Source organism: Python bivittatus, unplaced genomic scaffold, assembly GCF_059951505.1.
Source record: "Python bivittatus isolate LINGU-HERP-01145 unplaced genomic scaffold, Pbiv_v1 ctg000440_np1212, whole genome shotgun sequence".
Classification (NCBI taxonomy): domain Eukaryota; kingdom Metazoa; phylum Chordata; class Lepidosauria; order Squamata; family Pythonidae; genus Python; species Python bivittatus.
The window spans coordinates 5,327,507-5,355,428 of record NW_028277063.1 but is presented as its reverse complement, the minus strand read 5'-3'; the positions used below and the strand labels follow the sequence as shown (position 1 = coordinate 5,355,428).

General features: G+C 41.7%; 1 protein-coding gene across 2 annotated transcripts; it reads right to left on the bottom strand.

Annotated features, from left to right (window-relative positions):
- Positions 1-618: 618 nt before the first annotated feature.
- TULP2 (TUB like protein 2) lies at positions 619-25,166 on the bottom strand. Of its 2 annotated transcripts, none has more exons than XM_007431635.3 (16): positions 25,029-25,166; positions 24,613-24,659; positions 22,231-22,266; positions 19,125-19,176; positions 17,998-18,154; positions 15,010-15,135; positions 13,230-13,337; positions 11,626-11,820; positions 10,842-11,033; positions 10,225-10,367; positions 9,625-9,807; positions 7,847-7,959; positions 3,495-3,609; positions 2,409-2,507; positions 2,143-2,314; positions 619-1,405 (listed from the first exon to the last, which is right to left on the bottom strand). In XM_007431635.3, exons 3-16 carry the CDS (start codon positions 22,260-22,262, stop codon positions 1,272-1,274), a joined length of 1,821 nt encoding a protein of 606 aa, XP_007431697.1. In that variant the 5' UTR covers positions 22,263-22,266; positions 24,613-24,659; positions 25,029-25,166; the 3' UTR covers positions 619-1,271. The 2 variants fall into 2 exon arrangements, with proteins under 2 accessions (XP_007431697.1, XP_025024627.1); XM_025168859.2 differs by having other exon boundaries at positions 10,842-11,024.
- Between the last annotated feature and the right edge of the window lie 2,756 nt (positions 25,167-27,922).

Genomic DNA, 27,922 nt, shown 5'->3' with positions numbered 1-27,922 from the left:
GCTGGGCGTTGATGTAATCGAAAGATTGGTCAATATTATGTTATGTGGCCAAAGTTTAAACATCGGGATGAATTATTTTCTGTACTGTATACAACGTAATATGTTTCTGTTGTTTTCTTTTTCCTGTTTTCTTTCACTCTGGGTTGGATTGGGGTTTTTTGGTATATTAAAGAAAAATTCACTAAGCAAACAATATCTGGGCTGCAAATATCAAGCTGACCATGAGATATCAGCAAAGATTTGGGGATTATTATTATTTTTTTAACCTCACTGCTGCTACTTACTGATCATCTGAACTTCTGGAAACCCTAATAGCACAAAGGAGAGGTTATTTAACAGACAGGTGCCACAACAGAAAAGATCAGTGTTCCCATCACTTCTAACCAGCTGCACGCCCCACTGAAAACAATGGGGCAAGTTTGTTGTGATGAATATCCACCTAATTCTTTCGGTGAGACTTATCCATGCCTAATTGTAATGCGAATCCTAAAAACCTAGGTGCAGTTTTGAATATTTCCTCTTTTGTTTCATCTGCAGCTGATATAAGCAATCCTTTTCAGAAATGGTCCTGGAAATAATTCTACCCCTTCCCAGAAAGAAGTCAAGAGAGTGTTTGGTCTCTGAGTAAGTTTTATTTGCAATCTGATAAAGGAGGGAAGATGTGTGGGGTGGCAGCTTCGGTCCACCGTTTCAATCTTGCTGCTCCTTCCCATTCCTTTGGCTGCCCCTCCCCTTGGTCTGAATTAACTCAGCTGGCAGAACTGGCTGTTTCATCAGTGGGTATTCGTTCAGTAATGGAGCTGTCTTCCACATCTTCTGAGATGGTTTCTTTTCTGTCAGTGTTCCTGAATTAGTTTTGGAGGGGAAGAGAGGGCAAGAAAGGCCGTGACAAGCCTGAACAAGAGTAGCAATGTTCAAAGGTGATTTGGTGTAAGAGGAAACAGGTTGGCAAGAATGAGAAGTTAAAGCCAATGAAAAATCAAAATTGAAAATGGAAGAGAAATCAAAGGTTTTAGAAAGGACTAAGATCGTTTGGCAAGGAGAAGGATTAGCTGGAATGCAAAGGAGCAAGAACAATGGGAAAGTGTGTGCCAGTTTGACAATAACAGATTGTGTGGAAATCCAGCCTAACAAAAAATGGGAAGGACAAAGATGAGCAATACTGGCAATGTAAGGAACTGTGTCTGGTTTTACAAGGCAGCAGGAAGCTATCTGGAGCAAAGCCACAGGATTTGGGCATAAAAAATCTGGTTGAGCTGGCCTGGCCTTTTCTACTCGCAAGCAAGCTTCCCATCAAAACTGGACAGACAGATGGCAAAGGCCTGAACAGCACAGAGGGGAAATCGGTAATCCATGGTGAAGACATCAGAGGCCACCCGGCCAAATTGTAGCACGATGTAGTCAGCTGCAAGCCGAAGAGAGAAAAGACCATTGAGGCAAAGGAGAGGATCCACCAAAAACTCTATTCCTTCACCCCATATGCCTGTCTATTTCCCCAAGCCTTCCTCAAAAGAATTCCCCAAGGGCTTCCTTCCCTGATTATTGAGTAGATCCAACTGTTCCCCAGACTTATCCTGAGTTGTCTGTCTTTCATTCTACTCCTGGAGCTTGATGAAGGGCAATATGGAAATCCTCACACAAGACTGGGGCTCTGTTTGCAGCACCTGTTCACACTGAGATGAAACTTGCACATCAGAACTCTTACCTCAGTTTGGATCAGGGCTATTAGAAAATAATTTGCCCAATACATATTGAGGACGAAAAATGTTCTAGATCGGACCAAAGCAGCCAACAGATGCCACTGCTAGTGCTGTCCTGTTCATCTCCTAACCCTAACCCTTTCTTGGCCAACTCTTGCCAACTCCAATCTGATTCACCTATCTGTAAATCTACAGGGGATTTGCTCCACTGTACAAAACTACACATTACACTTCCTTATGCTGATGCTCATTCTCTCCCAACTGGGAGAGAACCTTCTGGTGTCCCTCTTTGTTCTAATCACCTTAAATAATTTCATATTTGTCAGCAAAACTGGCCACAGTATATTTACATAGAACTTAGTCTCACTAAATGGGACTTCTGCATAGTTAGCACCAGTTTGCAAAACCTGCTGCATTCTCCTGAATACTGGCCACTACTCACGGTCATCTTCTGAGATGATTTGGAAGTTCTTGACCGAAGCTTGCGTGACACGCCCATGGAAGTTGAGTACATATGACTGGGTCTCCTCATTCCAAGCAGGCATCTTGTTCTGCAGTTTGATTAGGTTCTGCAGGTTCCGGTTCTGGTATCGTGTCAGTAAGGTTTCATGTTCCTGCAGGCAGAGAAGTACAAACATTATGGATTTCCTGTGCTGGCAGTTTTTCTCCAAAAATAGTAGCAGTAAGTCATCAGGGGGAACCACTCACATTTTTAGGTTGGATGCAGATCCTCTCATTCTCCGAATTCATGCCAGGAATTATCACTGTCATTTTCCGTGGACCTCTGAAACCCAAAACATTGGTTTCCTGCAAGGGAACAGGGATGGGAGGTAAGACTCTATTAACTTCTGCTTTTAATTCTGCCATTGGTTTGTTGAGAAATGTTCATATTTGTGACAAATGGGGAGCATTCCTGTTCAGCCATATATTTTTGTACTGGATAGTTTCTCTCCCCAGATTTTAAAATATCCCATCATTCCAAATAAAGCAAGACTATCTCTCTCTCCCCCCCCTCCGCCCGGTGCTCAATCTGACTAGGTAAGTCTGGAATTTACAGTCCCAATGCACTTGAAGGTGCTAAGTTGAGGAAGGTGGTTTTAAAAGGTGCAGCATTTGGAATGCTTTTTTCTTTCCTGGCTAGAATGGAAAACTCTGCAAAAGATTATCCATTATACATCAGCATATCCTTTTATTTTACTGGAGAAGAACCTCCCCTGATCACCTTAAAAAGCCAGCCACCTGATTTAACAAGATTAAATGCCTTGTAGGAGTCAGTCCCAACGTATATCAGGCCAATTGTCTAAGGATCTAAGAATGTTGTTGCCCTGCCAGGATTATCATGGATTCATATCAAAGTAAGAAAAATGCCAGATATTCTAATAATGACCAAAGGGTGGGAAGGGGAAACCATGTGACTATACAAAGACCAATTTCAGAGATTTAGCAATTTTTGAGAAAATTATTTATTTGTCTAATCAGGAAATGCCACATTATCTTTCCCTTTGGAAAAAAATTATCGGACAGGCTTGGTCAACATTGAAAACTTAAAAAAAAAGATTTACAAAATCAGGTGAACTTAGAACATAGTTGTAATTACAGTTTTGTTTGTTCTTTTTATGTATTTTCTTGTTACGTATTTTTTCCTTTTGTTTTTGTGTGTGGTAAATTGTTCATTTTTATTTTACATTATTTTATGTTTGTTTGCTTTGGGCTGGGTATCTCTTAGCACTAGGATCTTTCCTAACATGTAGGAGCGTATCAGTTGCTCTCCTCTGGCACACCCGTGATACTTACATAGCAAATGGCAACTAACTCCTGTCGCAGGTGGGCTGTTTCTGGAACAAAAGGTTTCTTGTCTGGATTGATTCCATTGTCAAATACAGTGAACTTGGTCCCAAGCATGTTAGATCTAGAAAACAAGCAAAAAAGATGTTTACTTCCTTTAAGCTTCTTACATCCTGCCTTATTTTCTTCAATCATCCCTCCCACCCTTCCCAAGCTAATTAAGTAAGAACCGAAGGCCAGTATGAAAATTACAGAGCAGCACCCACAAAGAACATAAAAAGTAAATCAATTATACCGAGAAATCCTAGAAATTGCAGTGCTGTTACGAGCAAAAGTCTCCAACAAAGAAACTTGTATTAATTATGGAGAAAGGCTTGATAATGAAAATGTATGTAGTGGGGTGCAGAGTACTATGCTACCAAAAGACAGTCCTTAATGTTTGGGTGTCCCCTCAAATAGTGTTGCATCACCCATAGAGGTAAGATAGGAGGTCAGGGGGAGTTTTCAGGGCTGGTCCTTTGCTTTTTACATTGTGACCTAAGGCACACCCTAGGATAGTGTTTCTCAATCTTGGCTACTTTTAAGATGTGTGGACTTCAACTCCCAGAATTCCCTAGCCAGCATGGTGGCTGGGAAATTCTGGGAGTTGAAGTCCACACATCTTAAAATTTGCCAAGGTTGAGAAACACTGCCCTAGGGTTTTCATGTGCTTCTCACCTCAACATCACAAGAAACTGTGTTCTTAGTTTTCAACAAATATACTCAAAAGTAATTCCAGAGGTCCTCCACTCCTCCATAGAGTACTGTAGTTAAATGCTAAACTTGCAAATGGGTAAACTAGAATTCTCCTCGTGGGAAAACACCCTCCTTCAACTAGGAAGCAAACAATCCTTGGCCATTCTCTCCCTTTCAATCAAAGCCTCTGAGCTTTTATGATACCAGAGAGAAAGGACCAAAGGAAGAAGGTAAAGGACCAAATATTAATAAAATGAACTTCACATATGTGTATTTCCATGCCTGATATATATAGAACGATGCCACCTTGAGAACATCAAGTACAAGGGAAGAATTGTATTGATTTCCACGGTGCTATTTTTCTGCTGGAAACTGCACAGCCTAGCAACCTTCAGCTTCCTTGGAGTAAAACACAGATACAGTGGTACCTCGGGTTACAATCTTAATCTGTTCCGTGACTCTGGTCACAACCCGATTTGGTCACAACCCGAAGCAAATTTTCCCATAAGGTTCAATGTAATTACCGTTAATCTGTTCCGGCGTCCGCGGACCACGCGGCAGGGCGGAAAAACGGCCGCGGACCACGCGGCAGGGTGGAAAAATGGCCGCAGACCACGTGTCACGGCAGAAAATGGCCGCGGATCCGGTTCGTAACCCGAGGTAAATTTTTGTGGCCGGAGCTGGTCGCAACCCAAAAAGTTCGTTAGCAGAGGCGTTCGTAACCCGAGGTACCACTGTAGGGGAAAGGAGGGCACTTTCAGCCTCGTAAGGGCTGTCTTTTTATGATTTATGAAGAAGTCTTCTGGTGCTTCTTAATGCCAGTCTGAATGGCTGCCTTACTGTTCCCATTTCTAAGCCCTGACAGTTGTGTACTTGGCTTCTCACAGATATAGAAGATAAAATCAATAGGGAGTGTTCCTGTAAATTGTTGGCCCTTGCTGGCTGAAGAGAGATCGGGTTTCACCCACTTCTCTGAAAGCAAGGTAACAAAAGGCCTCAACGAGGCTTTATTGGAATCATTTTTTCAAAAAGTCTGTCTTGGATTACTATGTAATCCAAAAGACTCTTTCCATGGTTGTCATTGTTAGTTGCTCCAGTAAAAAGATAACATCCCTGGTTTAGAGTTTTTGTTTTGTTTTCTTCTGAGAACCCCAGATGGTTGCCTCATCTAGAATGTTGGAAGTTTCCTTCTTTGCGGTCAGATTTATCCATCTAGTTGTTTACTGTCTAACATAGTTTTGACCAACCATGGGTCTGAAACATCTCAGATACTTCTGAAATCAGCTGCTGCTACCAGAAAACTGAGCAATGGGAAGTGGAAGAGATCAGACCTGGGCAAGGTTGCATGTTAAATAAATATTCTATGACTCTGCAGCAAGCATGGCCAGAGCTCTGCTAGATCAGTCAAAACTCATCTAATCCTCCATTCTGTTACGTAAAGAAATATGAGAAGCCCACAAACAGAACATGTGAACTAGCACCTGCTCTAATCACGTTCCTGATCAACTGGCAACAAACAGCATTTCCTCCATAAATCTAGTGTGGGTAAAAGACAGATGCAAAATGATGCCTCAGAGCAACATGGAGTCTGCAGTCATATCTATGAAATCTCCCCTTGCTACCAGGGACACTTGTTTTCTCTTTTGGTTCTTTAAATAAAAACTAAGATGGGAATCTGGCATGCAGAAAAGCCAAAGGTCAGCATCCATGTAACTTCCAAGAATGTCTGTTTGTATGCCAGAGCATTGACAGCTTTAGAACAACGACTGGTAGCTACAGCTCAGGAACTTCATTCAGAAGCCAGTCTACTTGCCAAAAAAAAAAAAAAAAAGCTGAGCTAATGAAGAGCATCCTGGGATAGGGAGCTAGAGGGATTATGTTATGAGCCATGATTCAGAATCTGACTCTGATGCTGTTGCTCCAGTTGAGCCTGTGGATTGTCAGCTTCAGGAATCATTAAGCCAGGATTCATCTGAGGCTGATCAGCCACAGGCATCTCCTGTTCAGCTAGAGCAGTCAGATGACGAGGTGCAACCCCAGAGCCCCAGTCTAGATGCATGTAATGGCGAGCAGAGCAACACTCCCCCGAAGAGGTTCCCCACTAGGCAAAGGGCGAGGTATGAGTAATTGCAGCCAGCTGTCGGTAGTCAGTTTTATGTAGTTGCTTTGCTTTCAGTCTTTGTTGGAAACAATTGTTCAGTATCCCAGTTTGTGACTCTTGTTCTGGATGACTACCTAATTTGGCATTCTGTGACTCTTAGAACGTATCTGGACTACTCTTTTGCTTCTGGGACAGTAATTGGCACTTTTCAGGCAAGTGCTCTCAGTTAGGCATTTGAATTACTATCTGCATAAGCTGTAGTAAATACTTCAACTCCTTAGTAACTATGTCTGCATGTGTGTGTGTCTGCAACCTTGAAACAGAACAGGTTACAGTAGTCCTTGTTTAGTGACCACAATTGGGACTGGCAACTCTGTTGCTAAGTGAAGCAGTTGCTAAGTGGGAAACCATGTGACTGTGACAGGGCTTCCCTTTTCCCCACTCCCCTGTGCTTTGGAATGCTTACCCCAGTGCTGGGATAATTAGCAAGAGGGGAATTAATGTTTGTATTTACATTCACTAGAAGGGATTACAAGAGAGTAAGCAGGCCCACAATGGGAATACACACTGAAAGCAATGCGCTGACAGGCTCCCACCCCCAGGGGAAGTTTGAAAGTCTTAATTAGCTGCCAGCCAGCTAATTACGGTCATAGAACCGAGCTTTAACAAGCTGTGGTTAGCAGTTTTTAGGAACACATTGCCAAGAAAAGCAGCTCAAGAAGCGATCGCTTGTTTAGGCAATCTCTCTGTTCTGTGGGGGGGAAGGGGAGAAAAAATGACTCAGGCATAGGACAACACTTGCTGACTGTAATGGCGAACACATGACTGAGAGAGAGACACTGCAAAGGTCAGAAATGCAGGCATTGGTTGCAAAGTTACTTTTTCATCACCGTCATAACTGCGAACAGTTGCTGTCCAAGGCAGTTGCTAGGTGAGAATTACCTGTATTGGAGAGCAATGTCACCAGCTTGTCTTCTGGGAAATGCATATTTTGTGTCTGGCATGGCTATCAAGCAGGGGCATCAATGATGTCAAAATGGTGGGTGCAACTGGGTGAATGAAGCCCCATCCTTTTTTAATGTGCATCAAATTTCAATAGCCTAATTCAATAGCCTCACCATTTCGATCACAGTGACCCTCCTTGCAGAAGCTCCTGCCACCATGGAAACCACTTTGTAGCAGCACCCACAGCATGTCCTCAAATATCTAAATGTGTTCACTGATGCCAATGGTCTGCCTATCCCTGCTTCAGAAGATGGAAGTAATTATGTACATTACCCGATAAGTAAAACAGTGGGGTAACATGCACCTAAGTTACTAAAGAACATAGAGATTCTAATGCTTAGCAGAGGGATAGAGTGTTAGAGTTCAACTCCCACAATCCCCAACCTGGTCATTCTGGCTAGGAATTCTGGGAGTTCATTCAATACTTCTGGAGGATATCAGATTAGAGAAGGTTGTATTACTGGATGTAAGGCTATCCACTACTCACATCTGCTTTCAATAGGCCAGAAAACAGACACACCTGACTTTTCCAATGAAGTTTTCACCACCTCGTGACAGATCAATGGGATCTAAGGAAATAAGGTAATTTGAAGTCTTGCTTTTTTTCCTCTTCCTCCCAGACATGAGGAACCGCTGAAAGAGAACACCCAGCTGTCAGAGTGATTCATTCTTATCTGCCTTTTTCCTTAATTGCCATCATTGCTGTCTCAATGTTATTGGATGGGTATACTGTCAGATTAAAATGGCAAAGATGTAAATCGTTATAGTAGCAAATTCACCTTTATAGAACTACCTTTTGCTCAGGTTGGGTTCATACGTCATACTAAAACACAATTTGCTCAGCTTTGACTTAATTTGTTGTGTGAACGCAGCTACTTGGGTTTATCCATGGCAGCCTTCCCCAGTCAGGGTACCCTCCAAACATATGGACTCTAATTTCCAGAATTTCTCGACCAACATGGCCAAAAGTGACAATTCTGGGAGCTGAAGTCCACCCTAAGTATGTTTCAGCAGGAACAAAATGTCCCTTCTCTTTATTGGCTGATTTCAGACAATCTATCACCTTCCTGAAAGTAAGTTCAAGGGAGACTACATCATGAATTAAAATAAATCAAGGTATTTGATTTTATCAGCCTGGATAAGGTAATAAAAACTATTAAAGGTGAAGACTTCCTAGAATAAGTGACTTCAAGGAGACACATCCATGTACTTTTTCAAATTAATAAAACAGAAGGATTTTGCCACCTCCTTCATGTTTTTCAGTTTCCCAGGTTAGCTTTTTCAGTCATATACTAAACCGGTCTTATCCTACTTAGCTTTTTCAAGATTGGCCAATGATGGCCAGGTGCTGCCACCTCCTGTGGCTGGGAATCATGACAAGAGTTAATTAATTCACATTAGTAATTATGACAGCATTCTTGCTGGTGCTGTGAACTTCTAGGTAAATGCATTGTCACTTCAAGTACATGAGACTAATCAGTCTTTAAGGCATTGTAGGCACTTTCAAAGACCAAACAACAATATCACCCAAGTGTGATGGGTACCTTGAAAGACTTACTGTTCTGACAGTTATTTCTGATATCTGACACTTGTTTGCAAGCCAAATCCTAATTTACATTGCATCTAGCAGACAATATTTTTAAAATAGCATAATCTGTTAAACATATATAGGTAGTCCTCACTTAACAACAATAATTGGGACCAGAATTTCCATCACTAAGCGATGCGGTCATAAAGCGCAATGTCACATAACTGTGCCGCTTAGTAATGGCAGATGTTAAGCAAATCACCATGGGTCATTAACTGAGGACCTCACGTGATTGCGACTTCTTCCTGCCAGCTTCCCTATCATTTCTGCTTGTGGGAAGCCGGCAGAGAAGGTCACAAATCATGATCATATCACCATGGGACACTGCGATGGTTGGAAATCTGGGCCAGTTGCTAAGCATCCGGGTTGCAATCACGGGAATGCTGCGATGGCTGGAACTTTGAGGACTGGTCGTAAGTACCATTCGTTCAGTGCCATTGTAAGTTCAAACAGTTGTTAAAGAAGTGGTTGTTAACTGAGGACCACCTGTACAATGGAATGTAATGCATGCTTCTTCTGAAAGGGGTCACAATATTGGGCTTCTTTTCAACTGGTTTGTTTTAGGACTGCACCTCCAAAGAATAATTAGCAGAAAATTTTGCTCTTTCTGGGATAAGGTGGGATGCAAATTCAAATAAATTATTCAGAATCACATATTTTCGACTGTTTTTTTTTTTTAAAGCACAGTATTACTGTTTGCTTTCTGATACCTTCTTCCCATTTTCCATCTCAAGGTGCAAGTAGTAGAAGGGGAAGATGCCCTTGTCCATCCCTTTCCGGTCTCGTGTGATGCGACACTGGATTGTGTTGCCCTGAGGGGCAGGTTGCAAAACAAATGCTTCAATGTCATCCACTTTGAGAGACAAGGGAGCACTCGGTTCCCCATTTGGAGACTGCCGGGAAGAAGAACGGGTAAGCTGTAATAAAATCTAAGACCAGGTTTACATTACAACCCACTTGCTTTTCCACCCATAGAATGCCAGCTGTTGCAGGTCTATGGGAACTCTCCCTGCTCTCTAGGGACTAAATGGTGGTAAAAGACAGCCTTCTCTGCTTCACAAGGTACTCATTTTCTGCTTTCTACCAAATGTGTCAACACTTTCTCTGTTGGTGAAAATGCAGGAAAAGGCAGAGGAACAGCCAGAGGGAGATGCAGTGGGTGATGGTGGGGAGAAAAGTCTTCAAGGAAGAAAAATAATAAGAAAAAAAATCCCTTTCTACTAAATAATGGTAAATGTTAATTAGATGAAATGGTGAAGGTTTCCCAAGGGGTCTTTAAAACACATCCAGTTTTTACTTTAGCCCCTTACCGCAGACATGTCAATTTCTTCTTGAATGTACATGACACTCCTGAGAATGTCTTGATCCTCATCCTTGAAGTCTTCATCTTCATCATCTTCATCATTTTCTTCCTCTTCCTCACTCAGACTCCTCCTCCCGTTGGTGAGAGATCCTGGGAAAATCAAGGAGAATTGCAGAAGGTGGAGGAGGAAATGAGCTATCTCCTCTTTTTCCCCTTTCTCATTTTTATTTCCACCCAAATAGACTATGAGCTTCTTAATGAGAAGCCAGGAGTCCCGACTCCTGGTGCTTGCTTTCCTGTGAATCCAGGCTCCCATATTTTGATTATTTATTTATAGTTTGTTAAATGCTCTTCATTACCAGCATAATTTCTAAGTGGATTATAGCCCAGAGTTTAAAACCATAAAATCATAATAAATTGAGATATTAAAACCGGGGCAAGAAGAACAATTGCAAAAAATGGAGCAGGGTTTATTTGTTGAAATCACATGGAACAGGACTCAAGTTCTGAAGTCACATGATACAACAAACATCTAAAGCAAAGCAGGGCCATGCTTGATCAGTGCCTAGATCAGCCCTTTCCAACCACTACTCCCACCCATCCAGCCTTTGAAAGACCACTCACCTCTGTGCGTAAGCATCCAGTCACGGGGCTTCTTCATAGGTGAAGGGGGTATAGTCAGCTCCTGGGAGTACTCCCCCTCACTTTCAGAATTGCTGTGGAGCATATCGATGTTATGCATGTCCCCAGTGGCCTTCTTGGAGTCTGTAGACTTTGGGTCTTCTTTGGGAAGATCATTCTTCAAAACTAAATGAGCTAAGATGTGAAATCCATCACTTCTCCTTCTGCCTGGTTCTGGATTATTCTGATGTCATATTTTTACATGTTTAGTACTTTAGAGTCTAGTTGCCTTACCCTCATATATATATATAGCTTTAAATAAACATCTTCTTTCCCCACTACAATTACAGAATCCATGAAAGGTATGTCCTGGTGCGCTTCCACTGTCTGGAGCCAGTAGTCCAAATGAACATGATACTGTAGAATCTTAGTGTTGGGAGGTGCTATTTAGGCCATTGAATCCAACTGCCTACTTAGCGCAGGACACACATTATAGTATCTCCAAGAAAGGGTATCCAGCCTTTGCTTTGATGAATCAACAAAGAGAATCCCATCATGTTCCTTGGTAACTGGCTCCATTGCTTAACTGTTCTTCCTAGCATTTAATCTCAATTTGCCTTCCTACAATTTAAGATAATTTGTTTCCAAGAACACGTTTCATGCACCCACTTATTTGCAACAGGGAGCATGGGCTACCAACACACATTCTCATTACATTTCATGCTAGTATAGTCCTTTCCACCAATTTCCCTGGATTCTTATTTAACTCATATCTCAGAAATCTCACCTTCCATATCCATGATGATTGATGGAACCTTCTGTACTGGGGTTAACCTTTCCTTTTTTGATTTGGTTGCCTGGGATACATGCTCAGGAACCTCACCTTCCATACCCACAATGGGAGATGGAATGTCATGTCTTGGGGATAAGCCTTCCCTCTTTGATCTGGAAGTCTGGCCATGCCGTTGAGTATTTGGTCGTCCTGTAGATGATCAAAGATGACATCATATCCAGGGGAGAAATGTATTAAGTCTCAGATACAGAAACAAGATTGGAGGGAGGCAACCTTTTGGTGGTCAGAAGCCACTTGTACTTTGGTCTGATGAAGATGTAAGCTGGGTGCAGCTGCATCATACCTATGGCTGGAACTTTTTCAGCAATGTTAATGGTGGTGTTCGGAAAGGCCTTGTTCATATGATTTTTTAAAATCATTTTTTAAAAATACCATTATAGGGCTATAATACTGATTTTAAAAAAAGAATAATGTAAAAATATTTTTCCAATCACCTCTGTTAAACAAGTCACTAACATGGCAATGTCTGGAAAGAGTTCCATCCATAGTTTTATTATACATTCCCACACACACATTCTGCTACTGAATAGATATTCAACAAACTATGAAAAGCTGCAACAGTAATATTTAAAACACTGATGTGAAGGGAACTTTAGAGAGGGGAAGGGTGTCCAGATATCATTACCTTCCTTTTGTAATCCAACCTACATTTTCCTGCCACTTCTTCCATCTTTTTTCATGTAACAGAATCAAATGAATGGAGAGAAAGACAGAATACCTATACAGTACCTTCTGATGGATAGTACTAAGAGCTGTCCAGATGGACCATCCTTATTATAGCTTAGCCATGATTAATTTAACTCCTGCTGATTATAAGCCTGTTCTACATTAAATCTGGAGCAAGCCTAAAAGCAGAAAATTAGCAATTAAATCCTGGAGCTGACATCTTTGAAGTTGGCTAATTCAGGGACAATTCATCACTAGCCTTCCTTCCCAATCCCTGCTAAAAAGGAAGAACTAAAATGGGCAGAAGGAAGAAGCTTTTAACAAAAGGCACAAGAGCTCTGGAAACTTCTGATGTGATGGACTGGAATGGTGGGAGGGGAGTAAAGAATGTGCTTTCATCTCCAGAGGAGCGAGGAAGAGATAAGAGGAGGAAACTGGCACCTCCCTAAGAAATTCCATCGGTGTGAACTGGCTGAGCCTGGGAACTGGTTTCATTCTGGGAAGAGTCTTGTTAAGGGGTTGTAGCTAATAAACCTTGCTGGATTGATTCTGTATGGTCTCCTGGAGTTCCTTGAGCTAGGCCTGACATCTGTAGTGACTAGAAAAACTTGGAAATCCAGCTGAGGAACACTGAGATAGAGGTCCATTGGTACCGTCGTGCTTAGCATGATATCTGTTACATTGCTTCCACTTTTGGTCACTCTGGTTCACGAAGGAGGAATTCATTCCTTGTCGGGTGCAAACAAGTTGACTTGTTGACCCAGCTTTGTTGCTTGGCAACCAAGTGCTTTACTCCAAATGCAGTAGCTTAGCAATGGAGAATGGCATCGTAGTGCCAACTGCTTAGCAACTCCTCCCTTCCCTGGCCTCACCTTCTCTTTGTTTGGCCTGCCAGCCATTCTTGGGAATGGATTCATTCTTGTTGATAGGCTGGGTTTCTTCCAAAATGGCCACCTCCAGCTCTGCCTCATCAGAAAAATCTGCTCAGGGGGGTGAAAAGAAGGACAGGTACTAAGAAGCATAGAAATGAATGGTGTGAGGATCTGTGGTCATTTATGAAAAGGCACAGTGCAGAGCACACTTGATAACCTTTGTCAACCCAACACCCTTCAGATGGGCTTGACTATAATCCAATACATCTTTAGAACATCCTATTTTGCACTGTGGGGATCAAAATGAGCCTTCCCCATCATAGATGCACCACCTGTGCCCCAGATGTTGTACATAGCTTGTCAGGAAGTCAGGATTGCCCCCCTAGGCTCTCCCAGATTCTGTTGCCTATTAGCAGCCCCCATACCTCTGCTTCTCTGTCACCTCCTCTTTGGATGAGATGTGTGTGTGTGAGAGAGAGAGAGAATATTCACATAGCATGCCAGATCTAAATAAGCCATATTATCATAGACTTGACATACCAGTTTGATTCACACAACATCCTTAAACAGTTGGATTTTTTATTATTGATTGATTTGATTTATATGGTTTCCCTAACATGCTTACTCTAAGGACTGAAGCTGGTGAGGCAGGAACTAACAATTCTCAGGCCAAACAGAGCCATTATGTTAACACGGAAGAGGAGTCTCCAACTCTCAAGGTTGGGAAAAGAACAGCTAAAAGTCTGTTGACATGAAAGGGTGGGAAGAAAAGGGCTAGGATTTAAACCCTGGGACTGATTTATATAAAGCTCAATTCCTGTGTTCTGCCTATATCTTTTTTCTTGCCTGTAATATAGCAACTAAAGTAGCTGTGCTGAATCTTGAAACTTCTGCTGTTAGCTAGTTACAAAATTAGACAGGTGAGTTGCTGGAGAGCTGGGATGTATTTTCATGCCTGGCACAATCTGACAGTGACCCACAAACTACCCAGCTTAATTTTAGTTTAGTCTACCAGGTTATATGAACCCAGTCAAATTGTATGACTCTCTCTCTCTCCCCCCCCCCACTTTTTGGTTCACATATATAATTTATTTTAAACCTAGGAATCAAATTAGATGTGGGGAAATGGTGTGGATATGTGGGTTAAATTTAAAGTTTAATAATTAAGTTAAAAGTAATGATATTTAAATTCAAATTTCACCCTCTATACACTTTTAGAGCCTTTTTATGTGACCCCACAGCTTTGCACAGTGCAACTCTTGGCTCCACAAAAGATGTGTATAGTTGAAGTGCTCAGAAGCCTGTGCTCTATTTTAGAAGTTTATTATTAGCCATCTGCTTGCTGAAGCTTCCCACAACGCACATATTCCAAGCATAAATCAAAAACTTCAGGATGGAGCTTATCTCAAAAGAACATACTGGTATGTACTGGTGCCTTATTTCGATGCAAGGAGATATTTCAGGGATGACAGCGCATACCCACAATTCATTTTCTGTAAAAGGAAGCCACCGAAGGCTTGTGGGGTTTCTGTGATACCAGATTTGTTCACACATATATACAAGCTGATCTCCCTATAATTTTATCCTGGTCTCACCTGCCCCAAGAAGCTTTTTTTCAAATGAAGGGTGGCACAGAGAATAAGTGGAAAGAAGAAATAAAATGATTAATGTAAGACAGTTTTGGCTTGTTGGAAACTTTGGCAGATGCAACTGGTGCATCTCAAGTTAGGAGAGGCCATTGTAGGACATTTGGAGTTGGTGGCTCAGAATTTTGAGTTACCTGGACCAGCTGCTTGGCTTTCCCCCTGGCCACTGTGCGACCGGCTCATCTGGATAGAGTTACCCCACATATGGACACCGAGGTGAGCCTCTGGAACAGACTCCACAAGGAAAGGGTTGTTTGTACCTTTGGAGAGACAAAGAGTTAGACATTAATTCTTACTCTCTAAAAATTCCAGCCTGATCCCTAGTCTCATTTATCCATCCCCTCTTCTATTTAGCTGAGAAGAATTGCTCCAGTACCAAGGGGCTTTGGATACGGTTCTGAGAGATGGGACCCATAGACCATATCAGCCCAATAATGTTGGCAACTTGCCCAGATAGACCTGTTGAAGTAATGATGGTCGGATGGGCTTCCGAGCAGAGGCCTGTTCCTTTACAGCTTTCCATTCCTCAAGGAAATGGAAACCTGGAAGAAGAGTACGGCTACCCTATCTGGACTGCAAAATGCCAGATGATAATGAGATAGCAGCAAAGAGTTATCATTTTTATATCTCTTGGCTGCTATCTAGAGATGGTCCAGATTTTTGCAGTAAAGAGATGGTAACCCTCATGGGAATTTTCAGTTGCCACTCAGTTTGTGGGAACAAACTTACTTGCTCTTGCGTTTTTGCCATTTAGATATAACTTACAATTGTTCATTCCACTTTCCCTGTCCAATACAACTACTTCAGTCTTTGATAAATTAATTTTCAGATCTATGCTTCTCAGTGCACCATACAATCTCACTTTCAGTGCAGACCACTTGGGTTCTCAGCTAGCTACACAGCTGAGTGTACAAAAACACTACACAGCTACAAAAACACATGCATATTTACAACCCCACCAACACACTTCTAATGTTTCCACAACCAAGGAGACATCACACATCTTTGTCTTGTGCTCTGCTCAGCATCGAACCATTTGCAAACATTGCCTTTATTTTCACTTGTGCACTCTTCCATTCATATACCACACTTATTGCATTCAGCAACAAACCTTCAACCCCATATTTGTGTAAAATGTCTCATAAAATTCAAGCTTATTAATTTTGTCACATACTTTCTTTACATCAATATATGTATAATAATCTTTTTTTTCACATTCATTCACATTTTTCACTTCTCAATGATCCACTGAAAAGCAAAAATCTGGTCTGCATAGCCTTTGCCTGGCATAAAGCTGCACTACAGTTCCCCAGTTTTGCACACTGTAACTTTTTGTATCCTTTTAATCAGGTATCTGATGAACAACTTCCAAAGCACATTTAACAAACTTGTCTCCCTGTAGTTTTTGCATTCACTCTCACTACTTTTCCCTTTAAAAACCAAGAGGATTCTGGTAGCACTTTTTCCAACTAACAAATTTAATTGAAAGCTTTCATGAGTTGCTGCTAACATCATCAGATGCATTGAATGGTTTGACTGATGTAGGATTTAATTTGGGATGAGGGGATGGGAGGAAATCCCAATTTTAACCCTACATCAGTTAAGCACTCTGTGCATCTGATGAAGTGAACTGCAGCTCACAAAACTGCAGCTCGCTTGGCCCTTTTAATAAAATGTGTTAGTCAGAAAAGGACCCAATCACTTTCTCTGCACTCTGGTTCTTACACATCCATTTATATCACCCAACAGGATAATTTTTTCTCTGGATCACCTTGATTCAGAAGATTGCACATTTTTTCCAAAATTCATGTGTCTGTATTCACAATTCACTAGGGTATAACATGTAACTCTATCATCAGCCTATGGATTCTTATTTTCATATGTCCTCCCAATGACTGAGATGACCCCAATTCATATTCTCTGACATATGCAAAAGGTTCTTCATTCATAGCTAAACCTAGAACCTCTTTCATTTCACTTGTTAATTCATGCTCTTCACTATTTACTCTTCTTATATTCCAAGTAACAATTTTCTGTATGCCGCGATCACCAGATGGGCCCATAGATATTGACCTCTGTCACTTACAGTGTCTTTTGTCAACTGAGTCTTGACATGCCACTGCAGCCTTCTAAATTAGTAGTTAAGAAGGTTCATGAGAAATTGTAGAGGGCAAAAGCCCCCTATATTTGAGTAATGTAATCACCTTAGCAATCTAGTTCATATATCGCATGCACACACATATGAAATCTGCTTACTGTTACTGAGCCAATGTTTTTCTACAAATGACTGGAATAAGAATTGAATGTCTAGAATACAAATAATTGTAATACAGTTACTTAGGGCAGGCTCTCCAACAAAAATAAATCCATTGACACTTGTCTCTGAGCCAATTTTCTAAATTGCAAAGCTTCCTGATAAAAAAAACAACTCCAAAGTGAAAAACTAATTAAAAGCAGTTCAGGAAAGTGGTGTTCATGATCAAATGAAGAGGCAACACTGTAGCAGTCATTTTAAAAGTTAATACCAAAATGGAGACTATTCATTAAAGATACAACAGTGCCCACTATTTTTAATCCAATCTGATTAGACTGGTGCCACCATCACAAATAATAACCCCAAATCATACCTGGAAGAAAATAAGAGGAGAAAACCAAAAGTAACAAATTAGCAAAGATACTTGATTCTTGATTAAAACAAAATATTCAAAGGATGTCAGTTCCAAACTCTTTAAGACTAATCTTGAAAATAATCACTATTTCATAGCATATATTTTCCTGAATAGTTGTCGTTGTTCCTTCACCACCTTTTCTTTTATTCTGTTTACCCATCAAATTCATCGACTCTGCCAACCATTTAGCTTTTCTTGTCAAAACAATCACCTTAAGTGGCAAAAGGGTAAGGCTATGGCTAATTAGTGACACAAATGATACATAGGTCAATTGGGAGTGAAAGATGAGTAACGGTGACATTACTCGGAAAGTGCAAAATCGTCTTTCTCCGTAGCGTAGCTCCAAATCTGTAGGTATGAGTAAATCAGGGCTCCCCTAGCCCTGCCCAACAGAGGAGAAGGAGCAGCTCTGTAAGGAGAGAACACAAGGCAGGAAAGAACAAGGATACTCACTGTTGCCCAGGCTGTGCTCACTGCAAGACTCCATGAGTGGGATGCGTTCCTCAGGTTTCTGCCTCCCCCGGCACCCCTTCACCTTGGTATCTGTATTGGCCTGAACCATAAGTGGCTCCTGGCGTTTTCGGCGTTGCTTCTTTTCAATGATACGGCGCTGAAAAGGTGTTCAGAGAGATTGTAATTAAGGAAAAAGTACTACTTATGTGCCTACCAATATGCACGCATAATTCATTTTTTAAATGCCCATTCTGCCATTCAGTGACACATCAGCAGCCGATCCATCCCATAGGAAACTGCCATTTTGTCAACAGAAATACATTTTGCTGCAAAGAGGAAAAGAAAATCATGCGAAATATAAAATATAGGCACCCCATTAAATAAGATATTTAAAATGTTTTAACGGAGTTACATCTTAGTTGCAGAGCTATACATGCGTACCTACAGTAAGCCGCTCTCAACTCTATAGGACTGGCTTCTGAGCAGGTGCAAGTAGACCTGTTTAGCCAGGAAGCAATTCTGTAGGAAGATATGGCCTGCCTAATTTTCTTTTCCTTTTTGGTAATTTGTCACAAGGAAATATGATGTAGGTTTTGTTTTAAAATAAAATAAGGGCCCTGCTATATTTTCCAGTGGTAAATCTCAGTCTACCTGGTTGAGAAGATGCCCCATGAGTCTCTCTTACCCCCTAGCCCTGAACCGATATTCCTTACTAAGATGTGTTATTTTTATTAGGTTGTTGTTGCTCATACTAATTGTGTTATTTATATATCACCTTTCCTCTCAAAAGAACCCAGAATCTTTGAGAAGGCTCATTTCTAGAAGGTGTGAGCCAAATCCCCTGCAACAAGCTTCCGCACACAAGGAGAAGGACTGGCCTGTGCTTTTCAAACACCATTCCAAGCAACACGATGGAAGGACAAACAGACTTAAGTGTTCTGCACCTTACCAGCAGTTTTCGTTTGGACAACATCATGTCCCTTATGCGTCCATCGTCCCACATCGCTTTTAGCCTACCCACCTCACCTCTCATTGTGCCAGATGTTTCTCCACAGCAAGAGCTGTTTCTTCTAATCCCAATAACACCACAGAATCTGCCTCAGAAAAGTCTTTTCCCACCAAGATACCTGGAATTCCAATTTCTGCTTCCGGATCAATGCTGCCTCGCCACTGCCATTGCTAGAAGGAAAAGAGGTACCAGTGTTAAGAGGTGAATTGGAGAAGGCACGGAGGCGGCGATACAGATTCTGGTACATTTTGAGATGTGGCATCACTCTGCCAGCTCCAGGGCAGCCCCACCTGCTGACGGGTCAGCCCCCAGGATTACCTGCTTCCCAAAGATTCTGAATGCCATGGCATTGCAGGGACTTTGTGACCTCACAAAAGCCTCAAAAGACATCCATGTCTGGGCTGGGGAAAGAGCCTGTATCCAGACATCCTTCCCCCCAATGCTCTCTCCACCCAAAGCTCATTAGTTGAACACTATTCTCCATTCTATTCTCCAACCTGGTGTCTTTCAGACACCTGAGGCTACCATCCCAATCACATCCAGTCAGCATGATTACCTGTGATGGATGGGAGATATAGGAGTTGTGGCCCCTCTGTATCTTTAGATGCAAGATCAGCAAAGGCTGGTTCAATGCATCATGTGTTTAAGCAGGTTGAAACCATTAAATCTTATGTATGATGGATGAGCTTTGGAGGATTATCCTTCCCAGGGATGTTGACTTAGAAGACAGAGACGACCTGTTCTGTGCTGCATATTTAAGCTGTCATTCTCTTGTCTCCAGGGACATCTCAGAGCCCTCACAAAAAGTCAGGAGTCAAGGTCCTTTTGACAGTAAAACTAGTATAAAATCAAAATACGTACAAAGCACTGAGAAGCCCCCAAAGCATAAGTAGAGTTACTAACCTAGAAAGAACAACAACAATGAGATGTCCCATCCTAAAACTCCACTGAACAAGAGTGCAAGGCCAGGCTGTGTTATTATGTTTAGATTAAAAGTGAAATAAATTAATGTGAACTTCTAATGACACAATATTTACTGAAGTAGAGGGCAAAGTGCAATTATTTGAGGTGGGGCAACAATTTGTTTATTTATACAGTCTATAGCAGTGTTTCTCAACCTCAACAACTTTAAGCTGTGTGGACTTCAACTCCCAGAATTCCCTAGCCAGCTATGCTGGCTGGGAAATTCTGGGAGTTGAAATCCAGACAGCTTAAAGTTGCTGAGGTTGAGAAACACTGGTCTATAGGCTGCCTGACTCCCAACAGCTCCGGACAGCTTATAATTAAAAAGTAAAAAAAGACCAACACATAAACTAAAAAACCACCATTTAACAGGGACTCAACCATTACCCTGCCCCAAAGCCTGGGAGAATAGCCAGATTAGCTTCTCAAACATCATCAGAGTGGAAGCCATGTGGATCTCAGGGGAAATCATTCTACAGGCAGGCCCCATGATAGAGAAGGCCCACTTCCTGGGTCCCACAAGACGACACTGCCTAATGAATGGGACCTAGAGTGCACCCACTCTGCTTGATCTCACTGGATGGGCAGAAACAGAGGCAGGCGGTTCCTCAGATAAACAGGCATCCAAATCCCCTATCAAAACACTGGCATATTATTTTAGTACATATACAGCAAATGTATTGTGGAAGTTATAATCAAATACCACTAAAGCAAAAATAGTTGGCATTCTGTTACTATCTCTTCCATCTCCCAAAGACGTTTCCACCATTCTTGGGAAGAGCAGAGACTTTTTAGTTGTGGCCCTGAGATTGTGAAAGAGGCCTATCCAAACTCTACTTCTTGGCCTCTGGGAAAAAACTGTCCAGCCATGTTGCTCGCTAGGTGATGCGAAGCCAAGCTTGCCTCACAAGGTCGTTCTGCGGATAAAATCCAGGAAGGTGGAACCACTCGGTCTGTTTTATAACTCTTTAGAGGAAAGGAAGGATAGAAATGTAATAAATAAATAATATGTGAGACCTACTTGATCTCTTCTACTGTTTGTCTGTAGCTACTTACTGATGTACTAGAAAACACCTGCAGTCTTCATTTTGACCATCCATCCATTGGCCCACAATTGTTCCAAAAATGGATGCAATCTGCAGCCTCCAGATCAGAACGGATCTTCCTGAACCCCTTCCTATGCCAATCACTTCAGACTGGCAATCCAATTTGATTTGATTTTCAGTATTATTTGCATTTTTTTTTAAAGTGGCACATTATTCCTATTTGAAACCTGTTCTGAGTGGGTAGCAGCTTCATGACTCATACAAGGGCCAGCCAATCAGAACTATGCACAGCCTTGTCTGAGAAAAAGCAGATACTGTAGGTGCTATTCCCTTTCAATAAGATGGCAGAAGTTTGTTCTTTGCATTTTGAGTCAGTCACCATATGGACAGAAAAAATGAAAGCTCTTGATGCTAAAATAGGAGTAACTGTTTAAAAATAAAAATAAAGACTGAGTCCTTCAAAGAACCTTCCAATGGAAAATCTCAGCCTTGCTCACAGGCGTGACGTGGCCCCACCTATTCTACCTTCCTTCCCTAATTTCCACAGCTGCTCTCAAAACATTAAGTACAGGTAGTCCTTGCTTAATGACAGTAATTGGAACTGGAATTTCCAAGGCTAAGCAATGTGGTCATAAAGCGTGACGTTACGTGACCACATTGCTTAGCAACAGCAGTTCTGGTAGTCCCCAGTTACTGTCGTTAAGTGAATCACCATGGGTCTTTAAGCGAGGACTCACATGATCACAACTTCTGACTTCCTGCCAGCTTCCCTGTTGGCTTTACTTGTGGGAAGCCAGCAGGGAAGGTCTCAAATCGTGATCACGCGACCATGGAACGCTGCGACAGTCAGAAATCTGAGCCGGTTGCTGAGCACCCAGATCACAATCACATGACCGTGGGGTTGCTGTGGGACAGCTAGAACTTCAAGCGACGGTTGCAAGTACCACTCATTCAGTGCCATTGCAAGTTTGAACAGTTGCTGAACAAGTGGTCATTAAACGAGGACCACCTGTACTACATAGACCGAGGTTTGCAAAAATCTGGACAATCACTAAATAGCACCAAAGGAATACAGAAAACCCCAACTTTTTGCTGCCCATTACTGGTTGTCTGCATTTGTGTATCCAGGATATGATAGGATTAGACTCTGGTCACTATCATGAACAGATTTAAACATCCATTCCCACTACATGTCATTGTTGTCACCTTCCTTACCTTCCAGGAGTGGATGTATTTGAGGATTCCATGATGCTGGGGGGGAAAATCAGTACAGAAGAATGAAATCACTAACATTAAAAAGGCTTTCTGCGTGCTAAATCAGGTCCTAATCATACATTAACATTAATGACTAGTCTGAATATTTATCACAAATATTCAGTGCTCCTATTTTAAGTAGGCCACACAGATATTGCTCCAAGCCATTCTAGTCTAAGCATAGGTCTATTACATTTGGGCTGCAAAAAACCTACAGACCGCTAGACGACAGCAAAGTGATCGGTAATGTTATGTTCAGAGCCTGAGAGATTCATGTCATGCACATAAAAAGGGTGAAGCTTAGATCCTTTGGTTGTGACCCTGACTTTTTTGACCTGCCCCCCTCTGGCAGCTGCCTCTGCTTGTCATTTAAGAGAACAGCCTCCTTGCCAGTTCATCCAGAGGCCATCAGTAAAAGGCTGAAAAGGTTTCTGCCTTCCTTAATAAGTCAAGAGAGAAAATGGGTCCTAAAAGTGAAAGTATTCCAGTTGCTAAGACTTTGGTAACTTGATCTTATTCTCTTTTAATGCATAGTGTGAAAAGACACCCTGGAAGGATCTTGCTTTCCGTAGAAGTAGCTGCCAAGAGCTTGACAAGATGGGGGAAACTCTTTTAACTCTCTTTTGCCATCAAGGATCATCATCTGTACAATAACTGGGTTTTTTGCAGCTTAATTATTGTACAGAGCCAGTTTGGTGCAGTGGTTAAAGCAGTGTTTCTCAACCTTGGGAACTTTAAGATGGGTGGATTTCAACTCCCAGAATTCCCCAGCCAGCAAGACTGGCTGGGGAATTCTGGGAGTTGAAGTCCACCTGTCCTAAAGTTGTCAAGGTTGAGGAACCCTGCAATACAGGATCAACAATTGCAGGAAATTGGAAGCTAAGGCTGATGCTTTAAGAGACTTCTCATGATCAGTAAAGAACTCAGGATGGAGAAAAGCATAAGACTGTAATGTTTCTTTCCTGGGGTGGGTTAATGGTGAGTTGGTGAGGGAAAGCAGAAGACGAGGCAATTATTTTCTGGTCCAGTGCTCTTCCTAACTTAGCCAGTCAAGCCCAAAGCCCTAGCTTTTACCCTCAGTAATCACAGTAAAAGATCTCAGGTTGTAGATGTTAGAAAGATATACAAAGCTGCCTTATGCTGTGTCAAACTTGGTTACCAAGCTTAGTACTGTTAACACTGTCCATGGGCCTTTCCCCACATGGATCCAGCTGCAGCACAAACATGCCTTAGCAACACTTTGTTGTTGTTGTTGCTGTTGTGACCCTTGACACTTCCTTCATCTTTTCTCCACCAATGCCTCAAATTGTCCTTGATTGTACAGCATTAGATCTTCCTTCTTATTCTGGCACCATCCAAGGACATCCTTCTAGAGGGCTAAATCTGTTGAGCTTCGTCACCCATTACCTTGGAGGGATGTCAGGTGACTAGGGACAGAGGCAATAGAGACATGATAGGGATTGGCCATAGGAACAGCTGATTACATGATGGTACACTTTCCCACTAGGTCAGGGACTGGGGAGGAGTATTTCACCTCACAGCAGAGAAAGTCTTATCAAGAGCTCAACAAGATCTCAGACAATGGTCCTACCTAGCCCTACCTGGAAAAAGCTAAGATTGTATTTGAACACACTTTCAATCAATTATCTGAAGTCTTGGAGGACCACTACCAAGGCAGTAAAGATCATACTGAATCTGAAGAACTGTCTAACTCTTGTTTATATACATTACCTGGTTTACATACATTCACTGGTGTAGGACATTATTGCAATTACATTTATTCTGAGGGCATGGGTGGTTAGGAAGCAGTTGGGGACCTATTACTAGATTTCTTGGATAATTTCTAGACAATTATTAAACATTTTTAATCCCCAGTGTCTAAAAATAACAATGAAAAAGCTCCCCCCCCCCCGCCCATGAGGTTGCTGAGAAAAAATTAGCCCAACTTGACTGGACTGGAATTTTGCATATGCTCCAAAGTGCCCTATTCTTACTGTGAGTCTCTTTGCCTGAGCCACAGTTTTTGTATCTGATTCCACATGGTAGATCTCAAGATTTGAGTAAAAAGCTCAGCAGATTCTACACACCTGAAATCTGCCCATTTCTATCTTAGGTGGCAGACTTCACAACAGCTCAACTGGTTTTGCCTGCAGAGGTCTTTTAAAAAGATGACCTCTGGAGACTAAGAATGTGGATTAAAAGCATGAAGGTAATAGCAAGGCTGTCCATTTCAGGCATCTGTTGTTATCCCAAGATGGACAGGACAGAGCCTCCTTAGAGATTAACATGAATAAAACCTCACAGGGACACACACACATACAGAGAATGCTCTCCATAACTTACATCGTGTGTCTTGGAGACGACTGCACTGAAATAGGATCCAACTGCAACTGGAAGTGGGAAAAAGAAAGAAACAGATCTTTAGGCATATCTTGCAAAATAGTTTTTATATGCCTTCGCGTACGACCCAGCAGTTTTAGCTCTGACTCTGAAAGCGTATCTGTTCTAAATCACTAGACTCAACTCACTTCTCTTTGAAGCAAGGAGTCCTTGCCCTTTTTTTTCTCTTTTTTTCCCTGTGTTACAAAGCTCCAGAATCCGCTGTTGCCCTGTGTGCTCCGACACTTTTGACGCACACTAAAAACATGTTTCAAATATTTGTATCCCGCCGTTTGGTATGGAATGCAAACAAAGCCAACTGATCGATACAACAGAATGACATTCAACACCAAAAGAGATCAGGATCCCTTTTTACTTACCTTTTTCCTACAGTATCCAGGAACCCCAGTCCTCAAATCTCAGATATCCAAGTTGGATCCTGCCCTCCTTTCCATTCTCTCTTTCTCTCCCTCCCTCTTTCTCTCTCCTCTCCAGTTCTGACGTTGCCTTCAAATTGCAGCTGGCTCAGTGGGAGGGCAGTTGATGGTCCCTCCCCCTCTCCCACCAAAAAACGGCATCACATTCTCTCTTGCTTAATCAGCTTTGTCTGACTTAAGTCTCCAGGTCCTGCAGCTGGCAAAGAGTCTTCTCTATGGAGACTTTTGCAGTTAGGTATATAAAGGCCTACTGACTGTGCGAGTAGGCCTTTATATATGACATTTCCCTACACCATGTTTGTCTGTAGTTCAAAGTGAGAAAGTGGATATAAGAGTGATTAGCTTCAGAAATCCAGGTCGGTACATGTGCACTTGTATAATTAGGTCCCCCAATGTCTCTGGCTGTGCATGAGATCTTGGATGTGCAAGAAACAGGAACAGACAATTGCAGGAGTGTGTTCAGTGACCTACATGTGAGCATACTAATTGCCTTTCTCTATGAAGATGTATAAGAGTATTGAGACCCCCAAATAAGGAGAGGTATATAAATTTGTCCACACAAGCAGATGCAGAAATTATGTGCCAATGAGAATGTGTGAACACAAGCATCATATAAGTTGTTAAGCATCATGATGCACGTAGCAGCTTGGCATAACTGGCAATTCAGATTGAATTTTCATGCAACCAGGCAGCTATAAATCAATAGCCCACTTTTTTCTTCCCACAGAAGCTTCTGCAGACTCAGGAAAATGCTACATGCTGTATCAAGGAATCCCGCTGGCTGTGATGGAAGGGAGGAATCCCTGAAAAAACAGTAGAGGCGTCTTCTGTGAGATGAATGCTGCTCCTACAAAGTGCTTCCATTCAATTTTCAGACATTTCTTCCCAGTTCTGCGGCCAACCTCATTCAGGGCTCTCCTGATGTTCTATGTATTGTCATGGAGAGATGAGGAAGTCTGTACCAGACCAGTTGCATATACTTTCACACCCAATATTAAATGTCCAAGAAATGCCCATCTGAATTTCTTTACATCAGCTTTCCTTTATCTATTATTATACTTTAATTCCCATAATCCCCATTCAGCATGAATTTCAGAGTTGCACAGCATCAGGTTGGGAAAGACTGTCCTAGGCTTCAGTGTTTAAACTATTCAGTGGTCACAACAGATGGCAGTGTCTAGCCAAATTTGGCTGATCTCAAAAAGCTTCATAATGTCAGGCTGATTAATGTTTGGAGGGGACACCCACCATGAAATCCCAGGGTTGCACAATCTAGTAAGAAGTTGAAAAATCATCTCAAAAGAAGGCAATGGCAACACATTTCATTGCCACGAAAACAATAGATTTCTATGATGTTACAAGGAGCCAATTAGTCTGAAAGGAGACTTTAATACTGAAGTCTCTGGTCATCTATACTTTTCTATCTTGTGGTCATCAGCTGTTAGTCTGCCTACTTAACCAACTATATCTCATCAAGGCAGGTGCATCCTTCCCTCATCTACATTACAGCTATTTTGCTGGATTGGACTACAACCCCATAATTCTTTCCAATCAGTGTCTCTAAGAGGCTCAGAAGCAGAGACTTAAGGTGACTGCTTTTTCTTCTTGTTGACCTCTAGAGTCTGATATTCAGAAGCATGCCATCTCTGAATATGTGAATTTCCCCTTAGCTATCCGGGCTAAGATGCAGTGATCAATGTAGTTTCAGTTCATTTATTTAACCCTTTAAAAATCCATGGTGACTAATTACTTAGATTCTGCACTTAGCTTTTCTGAGGTTGACCCTGTGTTAAAGTATATATTTTTTGTTAACCTGACTGCTGATCTATTTGATAGGAAACTCCAAATTCTAGAAATGAATAAGGAAAGAGAAAGATACCTAACTACTTTCTTAACCATATTCATAACATTATAAACTGTTATCGGTTGGGTTCACATTATGTCTTAGCATAACATGTCTGGTTTTTTGTCTAGGTATAATCTTTGAACCCATAATGGTTTGTAAACCAGGGCTTATGACTTGGTGTCATGTGTGAATCCAACTACTAGGCTTATTCAAGAAATTATGGTTTACAAAAAAGCATGTCTTAGTACACTATGTGAACACAGTGGTCATGTTTCTACATAAGCCTTTTACATGCAGAGTGTCCCAAATGTACTTACACTTTAAATAACAAAACAAGTATTTCTTTTTTTTCTTCCTTTAATTAACTTACCTTATCTGGAGATTTCAGCCTTTTTGACATGCTAATATCATCTTCCCAGTGGAGCATGGCCAGCACACTTTTCTATCCTCTGTAGGAATCCTAAAAATGTGTTTGCCAATATATTTTGCAAAGCAGCCTTTTTAGACTCCACGAAGATACCCAATGTACTTAGGTTGCATTACTGCTGGTTTAAAAAAAAATCCTGTAGGGAATAGATCAGCTTGAGTTCAGAAGTTGCTACTTCACTTGCCTTTCTCCCTGCTAATTAATATTTTTATTTCTACAACTCACTGCAGCTGCTTTAAGCATTTGTACATCTAATGTTAAGGGCTAGGGTTGCCAAACAGGTTACTGTTTTCTTATTGAACAATGGGTAACCATGACAGTGCCAGTCAGCCACAAAGGATTAAAAATGGTGTTCCGTTCTAGAATGATGAATTCCAGAATGTATAGACAATGATTATCACAATTCCCCTAAGGCAGCCTACCACAACTGCTACCCTCCCACAACCTAGTACTCTCCAGATGGACTGGTTCGCAGTTTCCATCAATCCTGGCCAGTACGGTCATTGGCACCAGCTTAAAGACTATCTAGAAAACCAACTTTAGCATAGCGTGACCTGATTTCTA